This window comes from Theobroma cacao, chromosome 6 (assembly GCF_053813885.1).
Source record: "Theobroma cacao isolate CCN51 chromosome 6, ASM5381388v1, whole genome shotgun sequence".
NCBI classification, from domain to species: domain Eukaryota; kingdom Viridiplantae; phylum Streptophyta; class Magnoliopsida; order Malvales; family Malvaceae; genus Theobroma; species Theobroma cacao.
Genome location: NC_142644.1, coordinates 7,365,149 through 7,380,072, shown reverse-complemented (window position 1 = coordinate 7,380,072; position 14,924 = coordinate 7,365,149). Strand labels below are relative to the sequence as shown.

General features: G+C 32.2%; 2 protein-coding genes across 4 annotated transcripts; one reads left to right on the top strand and one right to left on the bottom strand.

The window, feature by feature from the left end:
- The first annotated feature begins 453 nt into the window (after positions 1-453).
- Positions 454-3,205, top strand: LOC18595581 (Reticulon family protein). The gene is made up of 4 exons (XM_007023597.3): positions 454-764; positions 1,915-2,056; positions 2,369-2,438; positions 2,907-3,205. The coding sequence occupies exons 1-4, from the start codon at positions 589-591 to the stop codon at positions 3,020-3,022; spliced, it is 504 nt and encodes a 167-aa protein (XP_007023659.1). The 5' UTR covers positions 454-588; the 3' UTR covers positions 3,023-3,205.
- Positions 3,206-3,646: 441 nt separating this feature from the next.
- LOC18595580 (Mitochondrial substrate carrier family protein) lies at positions 3,647-8,088 on the bottom strand. 3 transcript variants are annotated; one of them, XM_007023594.3, is made up of 6 exons: positions 7,969-8,088; positions 7,580-7,720; positions 6,629-6,723; positions 5,301-5,634; positions 4,676-4,913; positions 3,647-4,235 (listed from the first exon to the last, which is right to left on the bottom strand). In XM_007023594.3, exons 1-6 carry the CDS (start codon positions 7,996-7,998, stop codon positions 3,985-3,987), a joined length of 1,089 nt encoding a protein of 362 aa, XP_007023656.1. In that variant the 5' UTR covers positions 7,999-8,088; the 3' UTR covers positions 3,647-3,984. The 3 variants fall into 3 exon arrangements, with proteins under 3 accessions (XP_007023656.1, XP_017979151.2, XP_007023657.1); XM_018123662.2 differs by having other exon boundaries at positions 4,820-4,913; XM_007023595.3 differs by lacking the exon at positions 7,969-8,088 and adding an exon at positions 7,851-7,962.
- Positions 8,089-14,924: the final 6,836 nt, after the last annotated feature.

Sequence of the window (14,924 nt, the reverse complement as noted above, 5' to 3'; positions counted from 1 at the left end):
TATTCTGAGAAGTCTCCAAATCTTATATGATGTGCATATGCAAATGTGTTAAGCGTAATATGAGAAATGGAATATCGGCCGATCCTATATGTTATTAAATTTTCTGTATATCCTCATCTCCTAATGTAATTTTGTTATAAGCTTGGTTTTAATAAGGATATCTCAAAGACAATTTGTTGTAAGATTTTTACGAGTTGGACATTGAAATCTTATAAAATTTGACTTTAAATCTCTTAAAATTTAATTTCTCTAGCTTGTGAAATGAGATTTAAATTATTAAAATAATTTATTAATTAAAATATTATTTATTATTTTATAATATTGGACATCAATATCATATGCTTACATGTTATTATGAATAATAATATAACAAATTGATGTGATATTTTTAGTTTTCATATAGCGAAATACCATATTATATTTTTGTAATATTTAAAAGCCAAAAAAGAAAGCATAGTCAATTCCACATGGGGAGAGGGAGAAGAAATTGAAAATTAAGAGCTCCAAAATCCACACGAAACACTTAGAAAAGAAAAATAAATACAAAAAATGGAGTTTAGGAATTAGACACGCCCAGAGGTTGAAGGGATGGAAGGGAGGAGCGATGTAGGGAAAGCTTTGGGATTGCTGGTATGTGGTACGTTGGTGTACTACCACTGTGCCTACAGGAATTCAAGCCTTCTATCTCTCTTCTCCGATGTCTTGATCGTTCTCCTCTGCTCCCTCGCCATTCTCGGCCTCCTCTTTCGCCAAATGAACATCTCGTACGTTTTTATTCTCTTTAATTGTTTTCAGATTTCATGGGTTTCTTTCACAATTTCAGATTATTTATTTTTGGGGTTTAAGTCTTTTGTTAAGATTTGAAACTTCTTTTTGCTACTTTACGGAATCGTGTTGAACTGGGTTTCTGCCGCAAAGCCCAAGAAACCTGTTCTAATTTATTGATGGAAAGGGGATGGGTGAGGTTTCATTCGAACCCGAGATCTCAGCTCTGCTACCATCTTATAAAGAATAGCTAAAACAAATAGGAAATGGCCTGAGTTTTATGTTTTAAGTTATAGTAATAAGCTGCTTGATAGTTTTACAATTCCTCTTGTTAATGGGGATTGGTGAAGTATGGACATTCAATGGCTTTATTCTGCTTTTGGTTTTGAAGAAACGGGTTAATTTAGACCACTGTCTTCCCCTTTTCCTACCAAATTGATAACTCTCATTTATCATGTTCTCAATTCTCTCTTAACACTCTTATGGTGGTAATTAACCTCAGTAATTTCTAAATTTAGTGTTTTTTTCGTTGCTTGAATTATGGTGAAAAGAGGAATTGTGCATGGTTTTGTCGATGTATTACTGTATTATTATTTCTCATCTTGATAATGCGGTACAACGATATGCTTATTGAAGGGTTTAGCTATTGAGATAGTTTATTGTTATTATTATTAAGTATATTTGTTTTATCACTTTGATTGTAATTTTTACTAGCATCTAGGAATTATTAGGGCATTACGGTTATATTGACATTTCGCAATATATGCTCTGAGTGTCTATTTGGTTTCAGTTTGTAATAGGCATGAATTATTGACTGGTGAGATTTGAGTAGTAAGTGTTGTCATTTCCCTCTACCTTGGTTTTCTCCATTTTCTTTCTATTTTTCTCACTTATTTCCTTTATTTCATCCCTTTTTCCCATGGTTTTTCCTCTTCTCTCTCTCTCTCTCTCTCTTCCCTTGTTCTGCATCACTTGAACTGCTCTTGAAATTTTGTGCAGTATAAATCAAATGGTCTCTTTATGATACCTTATGTACATATGTGCATGTTGATTTACCTGGGATCAGTCATACAATTTTGCATTTGCATTTTTAACATTGAATTTGATTCTTAAACTATTACATGGCATCATGAAAATGCTGCTTTGTAGGGTACCAGTAGATCCACTTGAGTGGCAGATCTCGCAGGATGCTGCTAATAGCATTGTTGCATGGTTAGCTAATACTGTAGGGGCAGCAGAGTCAGTTCTAAGGGTTGCAGCAACTGGGCATGACAAGAGGCTATTTTTTAGGGTGAATTTTTACAACTTAAATTGCTATTCACTATAAGACCTGCTATCTGAAATCTTTCACTTTTCAGATGTTAATTTTGCTGCTTTAGTTTATATTTATTGAATATCCATCTTGAAGGGCCTGATACTGCTAAGCTTTTAAAGATAAACACCCATTCTCCTTGTAAACTGGCCACCCTCTCTTTTTCTTTTTAGCTGAACTGCTCATTCCTTTGATGTTATTTGGAAATTATAATAAAAATTGTATTGCAATTATCTTAAGAAAAAACAATCTTCTTGCATTACTATTAATCTTGTGCGTATCCTCCTTCAGGTTGTTGTTTGTCTTTACATATTGTCAGCTGTCGGACGATTGGTCTCAGGTGCTACGGTTGCTTATGCCGGTATGTTTGCCATTAGGTTTCATTTTCTGTTGCTGAAATCAATTGAAACTTTAATTCTTGTAGCTAAAACATGAAAGATGTTTGAACTGGTTAACATTGAATGAAGCGCACCCCATTTGTCTTGAGATCCAGTTAAAAATCTTTTGTTCATTAAAGCACTATGAGGTTAAAGGAGAATTGGTTTTATACAATGGGGAATTTCATTTTTCTACTTTGAGCAATCACCTTGCTAGCAATATTTTTGAAATGCCATGGAAAATCACCTACAACATGACAGGATATTTGAACATGCCCAAAATATGTATGGGATTTGCTGGCTGAGAACAAAGCAGACATTTTTAATTTGTAAATTGTTCACAAGATACTCAACGGGCAACTTTAGCTTGTTTGATTAAATACTTAAAAGAATCCGCTTGTCTTTGATCAGATGTATGAAAATTGTCCAATTCTTTTTGTTCTGTGAAACAGGATTATGCTTGTTCTGTCTTTGCATGTTTGCTGAGAACTCCCAGTCAATCAGAACATGTGTTCCTCAGTTACAAAGGCAAAGAAACGGCACCACTGTCGAAGAGGACAATATGTAATTGAAACTGCAGTTTGAACATACAGTCAGGACTGCAAGTTGAAGGTTCTGAACCTTGTTTTAGATTAGACCAAGCCTTGTTGTACCATTTCGATACTCAGCTGAGATTGTAGAGTTGCAGTTGAGATTCATAGTGCTGTACTTTTCCTGTGGTTGATCAATAAAATTTAGTTCATTTATAATATGTAATTACCCAAAACATAATACAAAATTTTGTTTTTCCTGTTTCGTGAGATTTATAGCTGCAATGGCTTTTGTAAGAACAATGTGAATATTTCGAAGAGAAGATATAAACCTGTCCATTGTCAAATAGGTATGCACAGAAACTGACAGGTTCATTGCCTTCTAACACTCAAATAAGTGTTTTCCCTTGTTTTTTCATTCCTCTTAAATGGAAGAGGTAAGAGAGCAAAATACATTTATCTTAATGCTGACTGAAAAACATTTTTAAATATTACCCAAAGGGGATTTTTATAATTTACTTTCAATTGAAAAAACTTTTTACTGCACCTAAACAGTTAGCAATGCATGTATGATGTATTCCTTCCTTTCCCCCAATTTTATTTTTTAAAAAGTAAAAGAAAGGCCAGATTATGCAGAAAGGATTTCCCACATTGCTCAAGACTTTGCCAAAAACAAGAGACCAAATTGGTCAAAAAATTTTATACTAGTTGTCATGTGATATAAGATACCTGTTGGTACATGTGAATATTCAATGCAGCCCCAAAATTGAAGCTCACCTAGTGATTCTTTAGAACTAAATAACAGAAATTCCGTAAAAGTTGCCAGGTCATCGAGATAAAAACTGGCAGCCCATACTCATAAATACCATCAGCCCCTTTGCATTTCATTCCAGATCATTCCATAAACAACCCTGACTCCACTACCCTCCACTTGCACTTTCAAGAGAGGAGCCCAACATCATTCTCAACTAGTTAGCTATGGCAAGTTTTGCTGAAGCCATCATAACATGCGCTTCTCAACAAGCAATATGTCTTTCCAAGCTTCGTAAAACATCCAGGTGATTCCAGAGGAAGGCATTACTTTCAAACAGCTAGCACCCCAACCCCTATAAAGACCCATCAAGCCCTCATCCCGAATGACTTCAGCAAGAGCTGCTGCCATGTTTGGTGGACACTTACCCTGCAAAGCTCCCACCATCAGCCGTTTTCTCGCAACTTCCAAGGGAAAGCTGATGGTGCTAGCAGTAAAACCTGGCCACATCAATAGATCCCAAAATTAAGCTGTTACGTGTTGATGCACTATTAATCAAGTCAAATTATGAAACTTAATTCTCTGGTTCCTATACCATATCTATACTGAGTCACAGTTGTAACATTAGACCCAATAATCCAATTCTCTTGCAACATGAATTGAACACTAAGAATAGGAGGGGATGATATATTCATTAAACATCAATCATTTTTCTATGTTTGCCATGGGGAGCATTGTACTTTTATCAAATTTCAGACAGTGCTCCAGATGCCAGGATTCATAGCCTTTCCAAAACAACTCAAGATAACAAAAAGGCAGCACTGGAAAAGTTGTGTTTCATTATTTTTTGAAGAAAAAAAAAAGCAAGCTTTATTAATGATATCCAGAAAATCCCAAAGAAATTTTCCCAAACCCAGAGAGTAAAGGCCAAGATTCTCACCTGCGAGAGCTCCAACTAGCAGCATCTCTGGGCGATTTAGGGATTTTTTTTTCTTTGATTTGCAGTAGGATATCTTTAATTTTTCATACAAGAAATAGTAACATGTACTGTAGGGAAGCATGCCAATTAGTGTTGGAGAGATACCAGCATAAAAGGCACCAACCCCGCCATCCTTGTAAATCTTGCTAATTGCAATGCTCAAGCTAGGGTAAATGTCAGGACTGACAGTCAGCCTATCCTGTAAGAATTACAAAGAGAACAATCAGCTCCATAGGCAAAACCATATAATGAGAAAACATTATGATTTTTTCGATGTGATCAGATTCTGAATCAATTATCTTCCCAAGTGTCAAGACAAATAAAGATAGGCTAATTAACAATTTACCCACAACTGCTCAGACTGGTGAGATACTAAGAGGAGACTGAAGCAGTAATAAGCATGATGAGTTGGAAGACATCATTATACAGTCTATACTGCTAGATGGACTTGATCGTCTGTAGCTAGAATTCAAAGGAAAAAACCTAGAAAAAATGATACAGCTAGATGTAGAATATTCTGTTTTTTTTTTCTTTTTTTTTTTTCCAAAAAACGAAAAAAAGAAAGATAATGGCCAATGCCTGATACCTTGAGAACTTCAAGAGGATGGCATGCAAGTGTACTAACAATTCCAGCAGCTGCACCAGCCACAGCAGCTGGAGAAATCCAGGAAAGAGAAAAGTTGACATTAACATGACCAATTTGCAGTTTCGGGCTTTCATTCTGTTTCCATTTCTCTTTTGCTGTTGTCATTGCTCGCTTGACACACTCAAATGTTCCAAGCTCAATTGCTTGGGTGGGAATTATTCTAAGCATATTAATTCCATTTCCAGCCCACAGTCCTTGCCAACCTTGCTGCTCAATGACCTCAATAAAACTACCAGAAATGTTTTTGGATCCTACACCAACCACCATTCTGGTCCTGCATGTAAGAAATTATGAGTCAATTATAAATGTTCCAATACTTCATAAGTAACAAGTCCTTCAATAAATTATCATTAAATTTCAAGAAGTGTTTTAAGAACATAACTTATCAGAAGTTTAAGCTACAAGCTGCATTGGTGAAAAAAGCAGGACAAAGATTTTAAGCCCAAAAGGATCATGGCTCACGGCTAAGGTAATAATGACAAGGTGACTCTGTTCTAAGATTTCAAATGACTTGATATCCAAAACTTTGCAAGCCAAGAATATATTACGCCATAGAATCAAAACAAATGGCACATACATCCAATCCTATGAACTGAATACACAAAACCAGTTAGGTTAAACTCACAGGAATTCAATACAAGGAAAGAATATAGCATTTCCAAAGCATCAGCACACTAAAACTTCGCTCCGTTATTATTATTATTAGTTTTGTTTTCTTTTTTTAGGAAAAAGAACTAACATCGAGGGCGACAATAAGTGAATAGTACCAAATTGGTCTAATATCAATCAGTTTGTGCAGTTTCTTTCAAAACTTGAAGGATCTGTATAACTGTAATGTCACATAGAAAGATTCAAATGCACGTTCAAGTTCTCAAACTTATACCAAAATGTTTTAAGAGTTGACAAAAGTTTGTCACCCCAATTTATGCACTGTAAATTTCTAACCCTCCATGGCTTAAAGAAGAATTATGGAAAATAAAAGAAAAGTAATCGAGAACCATGTTTAAATTTTTATGATCAAAATGGAAATAAATTCAATGTTCTGATATTTAAAATCTTGAACTATTCTGTGAGCTATATAGTACACCTCCCCTGTTCAAGCTTCCCGGTATGTTTTCATATTTTTGTTTGCAAATTTAATGATGGTCGAAAAAAAATAGACTTACTAGACACCTGGCTAAAGAAACATAACAATTATATATAATGGCAAAGGCAAGAACTCTGTAAGATAATAAATGAAACCATATAACAAAACATGCTTTGCCAACCTGATGGTCTCTAGAGGAGCGAGAACAGCTTTAGTCATAGCCCCTGCTAAAGCTCCACTAAGAAACTCACCAACTTCCCTAGTCCTCAAGAAATCCTGAATCACAATTAAAGCATGCTGGTGTGATATTCCAAACAATCTTTTGGACATTATACAGCATTCAATCAAAAGGATTTGTAAAATTCACGAAAGCATTTTTTGTTTCCTTTTTTGGTTTCAGGCAAACAAAAGATAGAATTTATTTAAAAAGGTAACCATCTTAAATTGAGATGGCTTTAGATCCATATAATCTATTCCGCCGTTGACTGCAAATGAAAATTTAGGAAAACATGCAATGAACTACATCAAAACATAGATTTATCATAACTCAAGCTGAACTTTGTTGTTTATAATACCGGCAACAATCATTTGTCCATTATAGAGCACTGGATCAGAAAGATTCATAAAATACATGAGATCCAGTAAAAGAGTTTTTCAATAACGAATTTGGTTTTTGGTTTTAACACAAACAAATAAAAAAAAAGCAGAAATAACACAAGAATCTTGAATTGAGATATCTATCACGGCTGCCAACAGCAAACGAAATGCATTCAATGAAGTACAGTCAAAACAAACATTTTTCTTAAGAAGGGTGATTTTTGTTAATATCTTTTATCTTTTATTCAGCGTGATTCTTTTTTCTCTTATTTTCCTCATAACTATCAGCACCCAAGCACTTTATCAGAGCAAATTGAAAATCATTTGAAGCAGAAAAACATCGACTTTATCAAAGTCTAAGCATCTCGTGAATACCGCACTTTTGCCTTGAAAAAAGTGGGGCATTCCACAGGAAATTTATTCTCTCTTTCATACTTTACATTTTCCTCCATTTTTCTCAGCACCCAAACAGCAGCTCAGATCAAAAAACTAGAAAACAAAACGAAACAAAGTGGGGGGGGAAACGAGAACTCACCCGAATGGGAACCCCGAAATCGGGGACTTGAAATCGGACCTCAAAAGGCCTTGGAGACGACAAAGAAGAAGGCTTGTCAAGTTCTTCAAGCTCCTTCGGAACAACCAAAGCCATGTTCCCGAACACCCTGTAATTATTCTTCTGCGATTCGAAATCCATTTTCAACATCATTCTTCTTAAATTGAAACTATAAATTTATTACCCACTTGTTCAGTTTTCTCAAAGAAGAAAAAATGACAAAGGAAACTTTAAAGCAGAATAAAGCAACTACTCTTTTGATCGAATATGCAACGATCTCTTCTTCGTGTGCTTTGTATAATAATAACAACAAGAGTAAGAACAAAGACAAAGAGAGCAAAGGGAAAGAGAAAGGGCAGATATTGACGTGCCTGAGACGGAGCGGTTGCTTTTGGGGTCATTAGATATTTTGGCTCTCTTATTTTCTATTTGGCTTGCAAAAAGGGAGGGAATTTGGTTTCTTTGATTTTGTTTTTAGGGTTTTTTTTTTTGGTCCCCTTTTTATACTGTTGTTTTTTTCACTCTCAAAGAGATCAGTAAGTAGTAGATAACTTTCTAACGACACTTTTTCCGAGTCTGCCTCGTCACTGTCTGAGTCCCGACCAAAATTATAAATTCATTCATTCTTTTTTTTTAAAAAAAAAAAAAAGAAAATTCAGTATTTTGGACTAACTTATACATAAATTCTACATTTATTTTCATAATTTTCTTAAACAATTAATTCCAAACTTGTTCCTAAGTGCTACTAATAATTTTCCTTTTGATCACAGTTTCATATAACAATTAATTATTTTAATCTCATTCTTTTGAATCATGAAAAATTCGAGATATAAGATTTAATCACGTATTTGTGTGTATATATATATATATATACGTAAAGTATTATATGTCTATCGAAATTTCAACCATTTCGTAAAGATACAAAACACTGCATGTTTCATGCTAATATACAATGCATAATGCGCATGATAAATTAGTAAATCTAACTATATGTATGTGTGCATATACACATTTATAAACAGAAATTTTAATAAAATTTACATCAATATTTATTGTTTTTAACATAATTGATAATTTTAAATATGTTACTAAAAAAACAAATTTTGATAAAGTATTTCTTAAATCACTAAATTGAAAAACTTTTTCCCAATTTGCATCTTAGCAAGCATTCCTAAATGGCAAATTTATATTTGGATTATTTCTCTTCCAAAATTTGCATTTCCAAATAGAGAAAAATATATTGGGAATCATACTTAGTTACCAAAATAAAAAGCTATAAATCAATAATTTAACAAAATGCCATAACAAATACAAAGTTACCCTAATCAGTTTTGGTATATAGAAAAGACTTGGCAGTTTTTTCCCCTTAAGAAAAAAATTAAGTTTATGAAATGCCATTTACCAAATTTTATTAAGAAATATCTAATGCATTGGAGCATTTTGGTGAAGAAAAGGAGAAAAAGGGTAAAGAATCCTAGGTTGAAAATGACAATTCAGATTTTGCAAAACGTTTCGTATGACAATGAAGGAACAGCTGCTAAAGCACCACAAAAATCTCGAAGTCTACAACTTTGGGTCAGCCTCAGCTGGCCTTAATGCCATGTGGCTGCACTTTTCCTCTTTTTTATTTTTCTCTTTAGATAATTATTGTAAATGCAAAGTATGGGACCATTTTAATTTCTGAGGTAGAGTCAATGGATGGATGAGAATAGCTATGACCGTCATTTAAAAGTTAGCTGTCCACTTTCACAACTCGTCTTTGTCTTTATTGCTATGTCCAAACACTCCCCCTCTCCTTTTAGCACATTATTGCAAAATTGGAAAACGTGCCACTTTTTTTTTTTCTGACACCATTAGAACCGACTTAATTGACCAAATTCGATTAATTTGGTTAAAATGGTTAAGTAGGTTAAGGTATCTGATTAAGTCGATTTCAAATTTATTAAAAAGTTTTGAGGTTGATTAATCGAATTAATAGACATTAAAATAAGTGAAAAGATGTTTTTCATGGGAATTTACCCAAATCATGTAATTTTTCAATTGAGTTAAGATGATTTAAATTAACAAATTTAATGATTGAGTTTGTAACGTATTCATGTTGCTCTAATTTATGTATATATTTTATTTGTAAACCTCATAATTCAACATTTATGACTTATAATAATTTTTTAACAATAATATAATTTATTTTGTAAAAATACATAAAATCAAATTAAATACGTTATACATCCATCTTTTCAAAAGAACAATATTATTTTGTCTAAGAGTTAGATACACTGACTCTTTACAAGTAGCATGAATATGTTACAAATATATATATGCATTAATTTTATAAGTTACAAAACTATTCCACTATACAATATTTTAATATTTGCATTATAAAATAATAAAATTATATAAAAAAAACATCTTTGGATGTCTATTGCTATTGAATAATAATACCTATAAAAAATTTGTAATTAGTATTTATTTTTTCTCTTAATTAATAAAAAATAAAAAAAGTTAAATTTTTTTTGTCAAATCATTTAAGATCGAATTAATTGATTAAGTCAACTAATCAATTAATTTAATTAATGAGTAAAGTCAGTCCATTTCGTTAAAATGTGTATGAAAATCGTTTAAATCAATTTATAGTAATCAATTAGTTAATCCGGTTAATCAGAAAAGTTGATCAATTTAGTTAAAATGTGTATGAAAATGTCAAACCCTACTTTATAAAATAATTATAACGTCATTTACATGCTCGATAGAATGTTTGTATATTTAGGAAGTTCGAGAAATCGTTAAATGATGATATTGCCCTTAATGGTACCATTGAGTCGATTAAGTCTCGAACTAGTTCAAATAGGAATTTTAAGGTGAAATTAAGAGTTTCACAGTTCAGGGATGACTCAAAATGGTAATTCGGAGTTCGAGGATCAATTCGGAGTCAAATCAAAATTTTCATTATCTATGGGCAAAATCGTAATTTTTCCACCCGTAGACAAAATTTGAGATTTTGAGAGAATTTAGATCACATTTGACAAATTGGAGAATGGTATGAGTATAAGGGATGAAAAATATGTCTATGGGTAATTTTTTAGTTTTTGAGCCAAAAATGTAATTTTTCACTTTACGGGGGTAAAAGTGTAATTTTTAAAAATTTACCCCACCAAAACTTTGGAAAAGTCTAGAAATTTCATGGAAGACATGGATAAGTGAAGAGGATTGAGTGGTAGAAAAAGAAAGTCAAAAAGATGGCTAGGAAAAAATAAAATAATAAAATATTCAAAAGGTAAATAAAATAATAATATTTTATTAAGCCTATTAAAAGGCTTGAAAATTTCAGAATTATTCATTGGGAGGGTCAGCCAAAACCAGCAGGAGAGAGAGAGAAATAAGAACAAACCCTAGAGTGAGAAAATTCAAAGAAAAAGTGTGATTTTTCAAGGAATCAAGTGTTTAAAGGTATGATTTTTCAAGCTTAGCTTAAGATTTATCATTTCCATGCATTTCTCCTTATTTTCCATGGTTAAATTATGTGTTTTGATGATGGATTCAAATCTGATCATATGGGTTTAGAGAGAGAAAGTTGTTAGATTAATTTGATTTTGAACTATGTTAGTGTTTAGTGTTTAGTGTTAGTTTAGCATGTTTATGAGTAAAACAACAAGAAAAATATTCATTTTCTCCATGAATTTCTCTAGCCCGAATCTAGCCAATGGTGTGTGAAGATGAGGTTGACTTTATTTTAAGAGAATTAGATGGAAAAATGATGAATTATGAGGTTGAAAATTTAATGGGAATTTTTGGTGCAAAAAATTGAAAATTTTACCCACTAAGGGTAAAAGTGTAATTTGTGGTCCAAACAAATAAATTGGACCACATTCACAGTCATTGAGGTATTGTGGATATAATTGGATAATTGAATATGAAATGGATGGAATTGGAGTTGAATTGGAGATTTTAGAAAATTTACACCGTGTATAGGCGAGTTAGGTCGGACACTGTGATTAAGCAATTGTCCAAACATTTCACACCCTATCTAATGCATACGCATGGATAAGGGCCTGAAATAATATATATTGATTTGGCACAAATTATTGAATTTTTTGTGTCATGTATTGTGGATAGGTGATGAGCTATCTGATACGGGTAAAAAACTACACCCGAGGATCGAAAATAGGAGTATATCTATTCCTAGTACAGTGAGTAAACTTACTATCGTCTTAATTATCTAGAGTAGATTTATTTAATTGTGTGATTTTATGGAAAAATGGTTTAATTGGAAAATTATTGTGTTTTATGGGAAAATGAGATTTTATAAAATAATTTTATAAAATTTTTGAAAATTTAATAATGATTTCAAAAATAGAGTAATTGGAGACCTATACTATGATTGTGTTGTTTATCCATGATTTTACATTAAATGGCTTATGATAAATGTGGGTATGACTGGTTATTTTTTGATTTTAAAGAATATGTGAACTACTTTGATTTGCCTTGAATGTGTTAAGTGAGCCATGTCATACTGTTGTGATTTTATTGGTGGGTGGATTATAAAGTGGGCACTGCAGTGACGGGGGTTCCGTGGGCCAACCTAATTAGAGGGGCACGATTCTCAATTATTGAGCTTACCTCGATTGGAGAGACGCGTAGGATAACTCCTGAGGTAGGATTTGAGTACACTTCACGCTAGCCACCACGTGAAAGTGGGACTCAGCCAACGCCAAGGAACGGCTGTGTTGTCATAGGTGAAATGTGTTTGTGTGTGTGACAATAAACAGCCTTGGCAGTCTCGGTAAGATGCTTTCGCGAGGTATCCCCGAGAATGGATTTTTGGCAAGGGCCAAGTTTTTGAAAAGTGCATAAGCCATGTTGAGTAATTAGATGAAATCCAATTATTTATATGGGTTGAGATGAATTATTTTAATTGTCTCCTATTACTCGGCTTTAGATTATTTTGATGATGTCTGTCTACTCACTGGGATTTTATAATCTCACCCCTTCTTCCTATACATTTTTAGGCTCAGAATAGGCAATAGACTATCAATTGCATCGAGAAGTAAATTTCGGAGTTGCATCCTAGAAAGTAAGGTTATAGACTTAAACCTTCTCAGTTATTTGGGAGCTCACGTGTCATTGTAATTTAATTTACATACTCCAATTTTCTATATTACAGTATGTATAAATTTATTTTGTTTTTATGTGCAGAAAAATAATTTTTGATGTTTCAAATATATATATATATATATTGTTTTACATTAAAATAGATTATTTTAATTAATATTTTTATTTTATTTTATTTAAAAAAAAAAGAAAAAAGGAGAGAGAAATGGAAAAACTGGTACGAAAGCCTTGCGAGGTCTCGAAGGGCATTCGAGGGAAGAATGTCTGTCGAGGCTTCGCGGCGGTTGTCACGGGCTCGATGGGAGTTCCGGGTCGTGACAGAAAATCAGTTAAATAAATTAACAATAATTAATTAGTTAATTCGTTTAGTGAGTAAAATCGGCTAATTGGGTTAAATTGTGTATGAAAATCAATTGAATCAGTTAATAATAGTTTTGACCGATTTAACCGATTTAATTAATTGCTCACCTTTAAAGAAACTAATTCAGTCTATAAATAATATATATACATTAGGGCAATCAATAAACATGTATCAATTAGGGATGTAAATTGTTGGAATGTGCCTAAAATGGGAAATGAGGAAAAGTAAATGAAACTCATTGTTTTGAATCCAAATCCCCTGCCCCCAATCCCTACCTCTACTCACACAAATTACCACTTGTCTATTCTCTTATTACTAGTTAAAACATGTTTTGGTTTTAATTTTTAACATAATGCTTAAAAAAAACCCCTAATAACTATTATTGTTGTAGTGACCAAAGTTCATACTTAATATAAGTGAGATCAAAATCCATAATTTTGGTAAATATAGAGACCAAATACGTAATTTAATCTTGTCTTACACAATCGAGAGAAAACAAACAAAACTTTTGCTACTTGCTTTTTAGTTTTTAGAAAAATTGCTATAAAATAAAAGAAAAAAGTTAAAAAGAAAAAATGTACCACTTATAAGCCTCAAATTTTGCACCTTAAACTTTAATAAGACAAAAGAAAAAATTTAAGGCATAATATATAAAAAAACTCTTAAACTATTCAAGAAAATTTAAATAAGTTTTTATACTTTTATTGCATTCAATTAAGCTTTTATACTTTCATTTTAAGCCAAATAAGCTCTTATTTTTTTATTTTGAGTCAAATAAGCTCTTATAACTAATAATTGACATAGTCAAAATGCCATTTGTTATTTTTTACCACGAGGTGCTAACATGTCATGCTAACACATCATAATTGATAATGACGTGATATGTTAATGTAATGTGATAATATAATCATGTGACATTTTCACCCTCCACATCAGCATTATATTAATTTCATGTGGATATAAAATGACAAATAGTATTTTGACTAATGACAATTAGTCAACTATTAATCATAGGTGCTTATTTGATCAAAAATAAAATATAGAGGATTGATTAAACGTAATAAAAGAATAAAGGCTTATTCAAATTTTCTTGAATAGTTTAGAGGTTTTTTTTAACATTATACCAAAATATAATTTTCCTTGAACAAGGTGAAAGTTATTGCTTGAATTAGAAGTAATAGTTGATTGAAATTGGCATGTGTTTATCGAAAGTTCTAGCAACGATCAACATTTCTTAGTGAAAATTAACCTTTAAGCTTATTTGGATAAGTATGAATTTGGATTGATTTATGTCTTTCTTATCTTTAAAACTACCTAAACTGTCAATGGATAGTGCTTTATGTCGATCGATTGATAACTGTTTAAAAAGGTAAAGATGAATTTTGCTAGAATTTCATTTTTGAAGAATTTGTCACTATTTTGAGTGTCGAGTGACATTGACTTATCTCTAGATTAGATAAATTTTTATTGGCATGATACCTAAAAAAGACCTTAAACTTTTCAAAAAACTTCAAATAAGTTGTTATTCTTTTGCAGTGTTCAATCAAGCCCATATATATTTATTTTGAGTCAAATAAGCCATTATACTTATCTTTTGAGCCAAATAAGCCTTTATGACTAATGATTGACTTAGTTAAAATGCCACTAATCATTTTTATACCATGTGAAATTGATGTGATGTATTGACATGTCATAATAGATAATGATATGGCATGTTTATGTGGCATGATGTCATAACCTAAATCTAAGCCATGATTGGTGCAAGGGCCTAATAGGCAAGTCCCACTAAGCTTAAGTAAGCCTCGTAAACATATACATCCTATTAAAAATCTTACATTGAATACACAGTGCCTTTGC

Bases quoted from the DNA above. Each gene is read 5' to 3' on its own strand.
- LOC18595581 (XM_007023597.3), top strand. From the start codon at position 589: ATGGAAGGGAGGAGCGATGTAGGGAAAGCTTTGGGATTGCTGGTATGT. The intron at 2,057-2,368 runs GTGAATTTTTAC...ATCCTCCTTCAG, and splicing joins ACAAGAGGCTATTTTTTAGG to GTTGTTGTTTGTCTTTACAT. The intron at 2,439-2,906 runs GTATGTTTGCCA...TCTGTGAAACAG, and splicing joins TGCTACGGTTGCTTATGCCG to GATTATGCTTGTTCTGTCTT.
- LOC18595580 (XM_007023594.3), bottom strand. From the start codon at position 7,998: ATGACCCCAAAAGCAACCGCTCCGTCTCAG. The intron at 7,721-7,968 runs GCACGTCAATAT...TTCGAATCGCAG, and splicing joins AAGCAACCGCTCCGTCTCAG to AAGAATAATTACAGGGTGTT. The intron at 4,236-4,675 runs GTGAGAATCTTG...TGATGTGGCCAG, and splicing joins GCTAGTTGGAGCTCTCGCAG to GTTTTACTGCTAGCACCATC.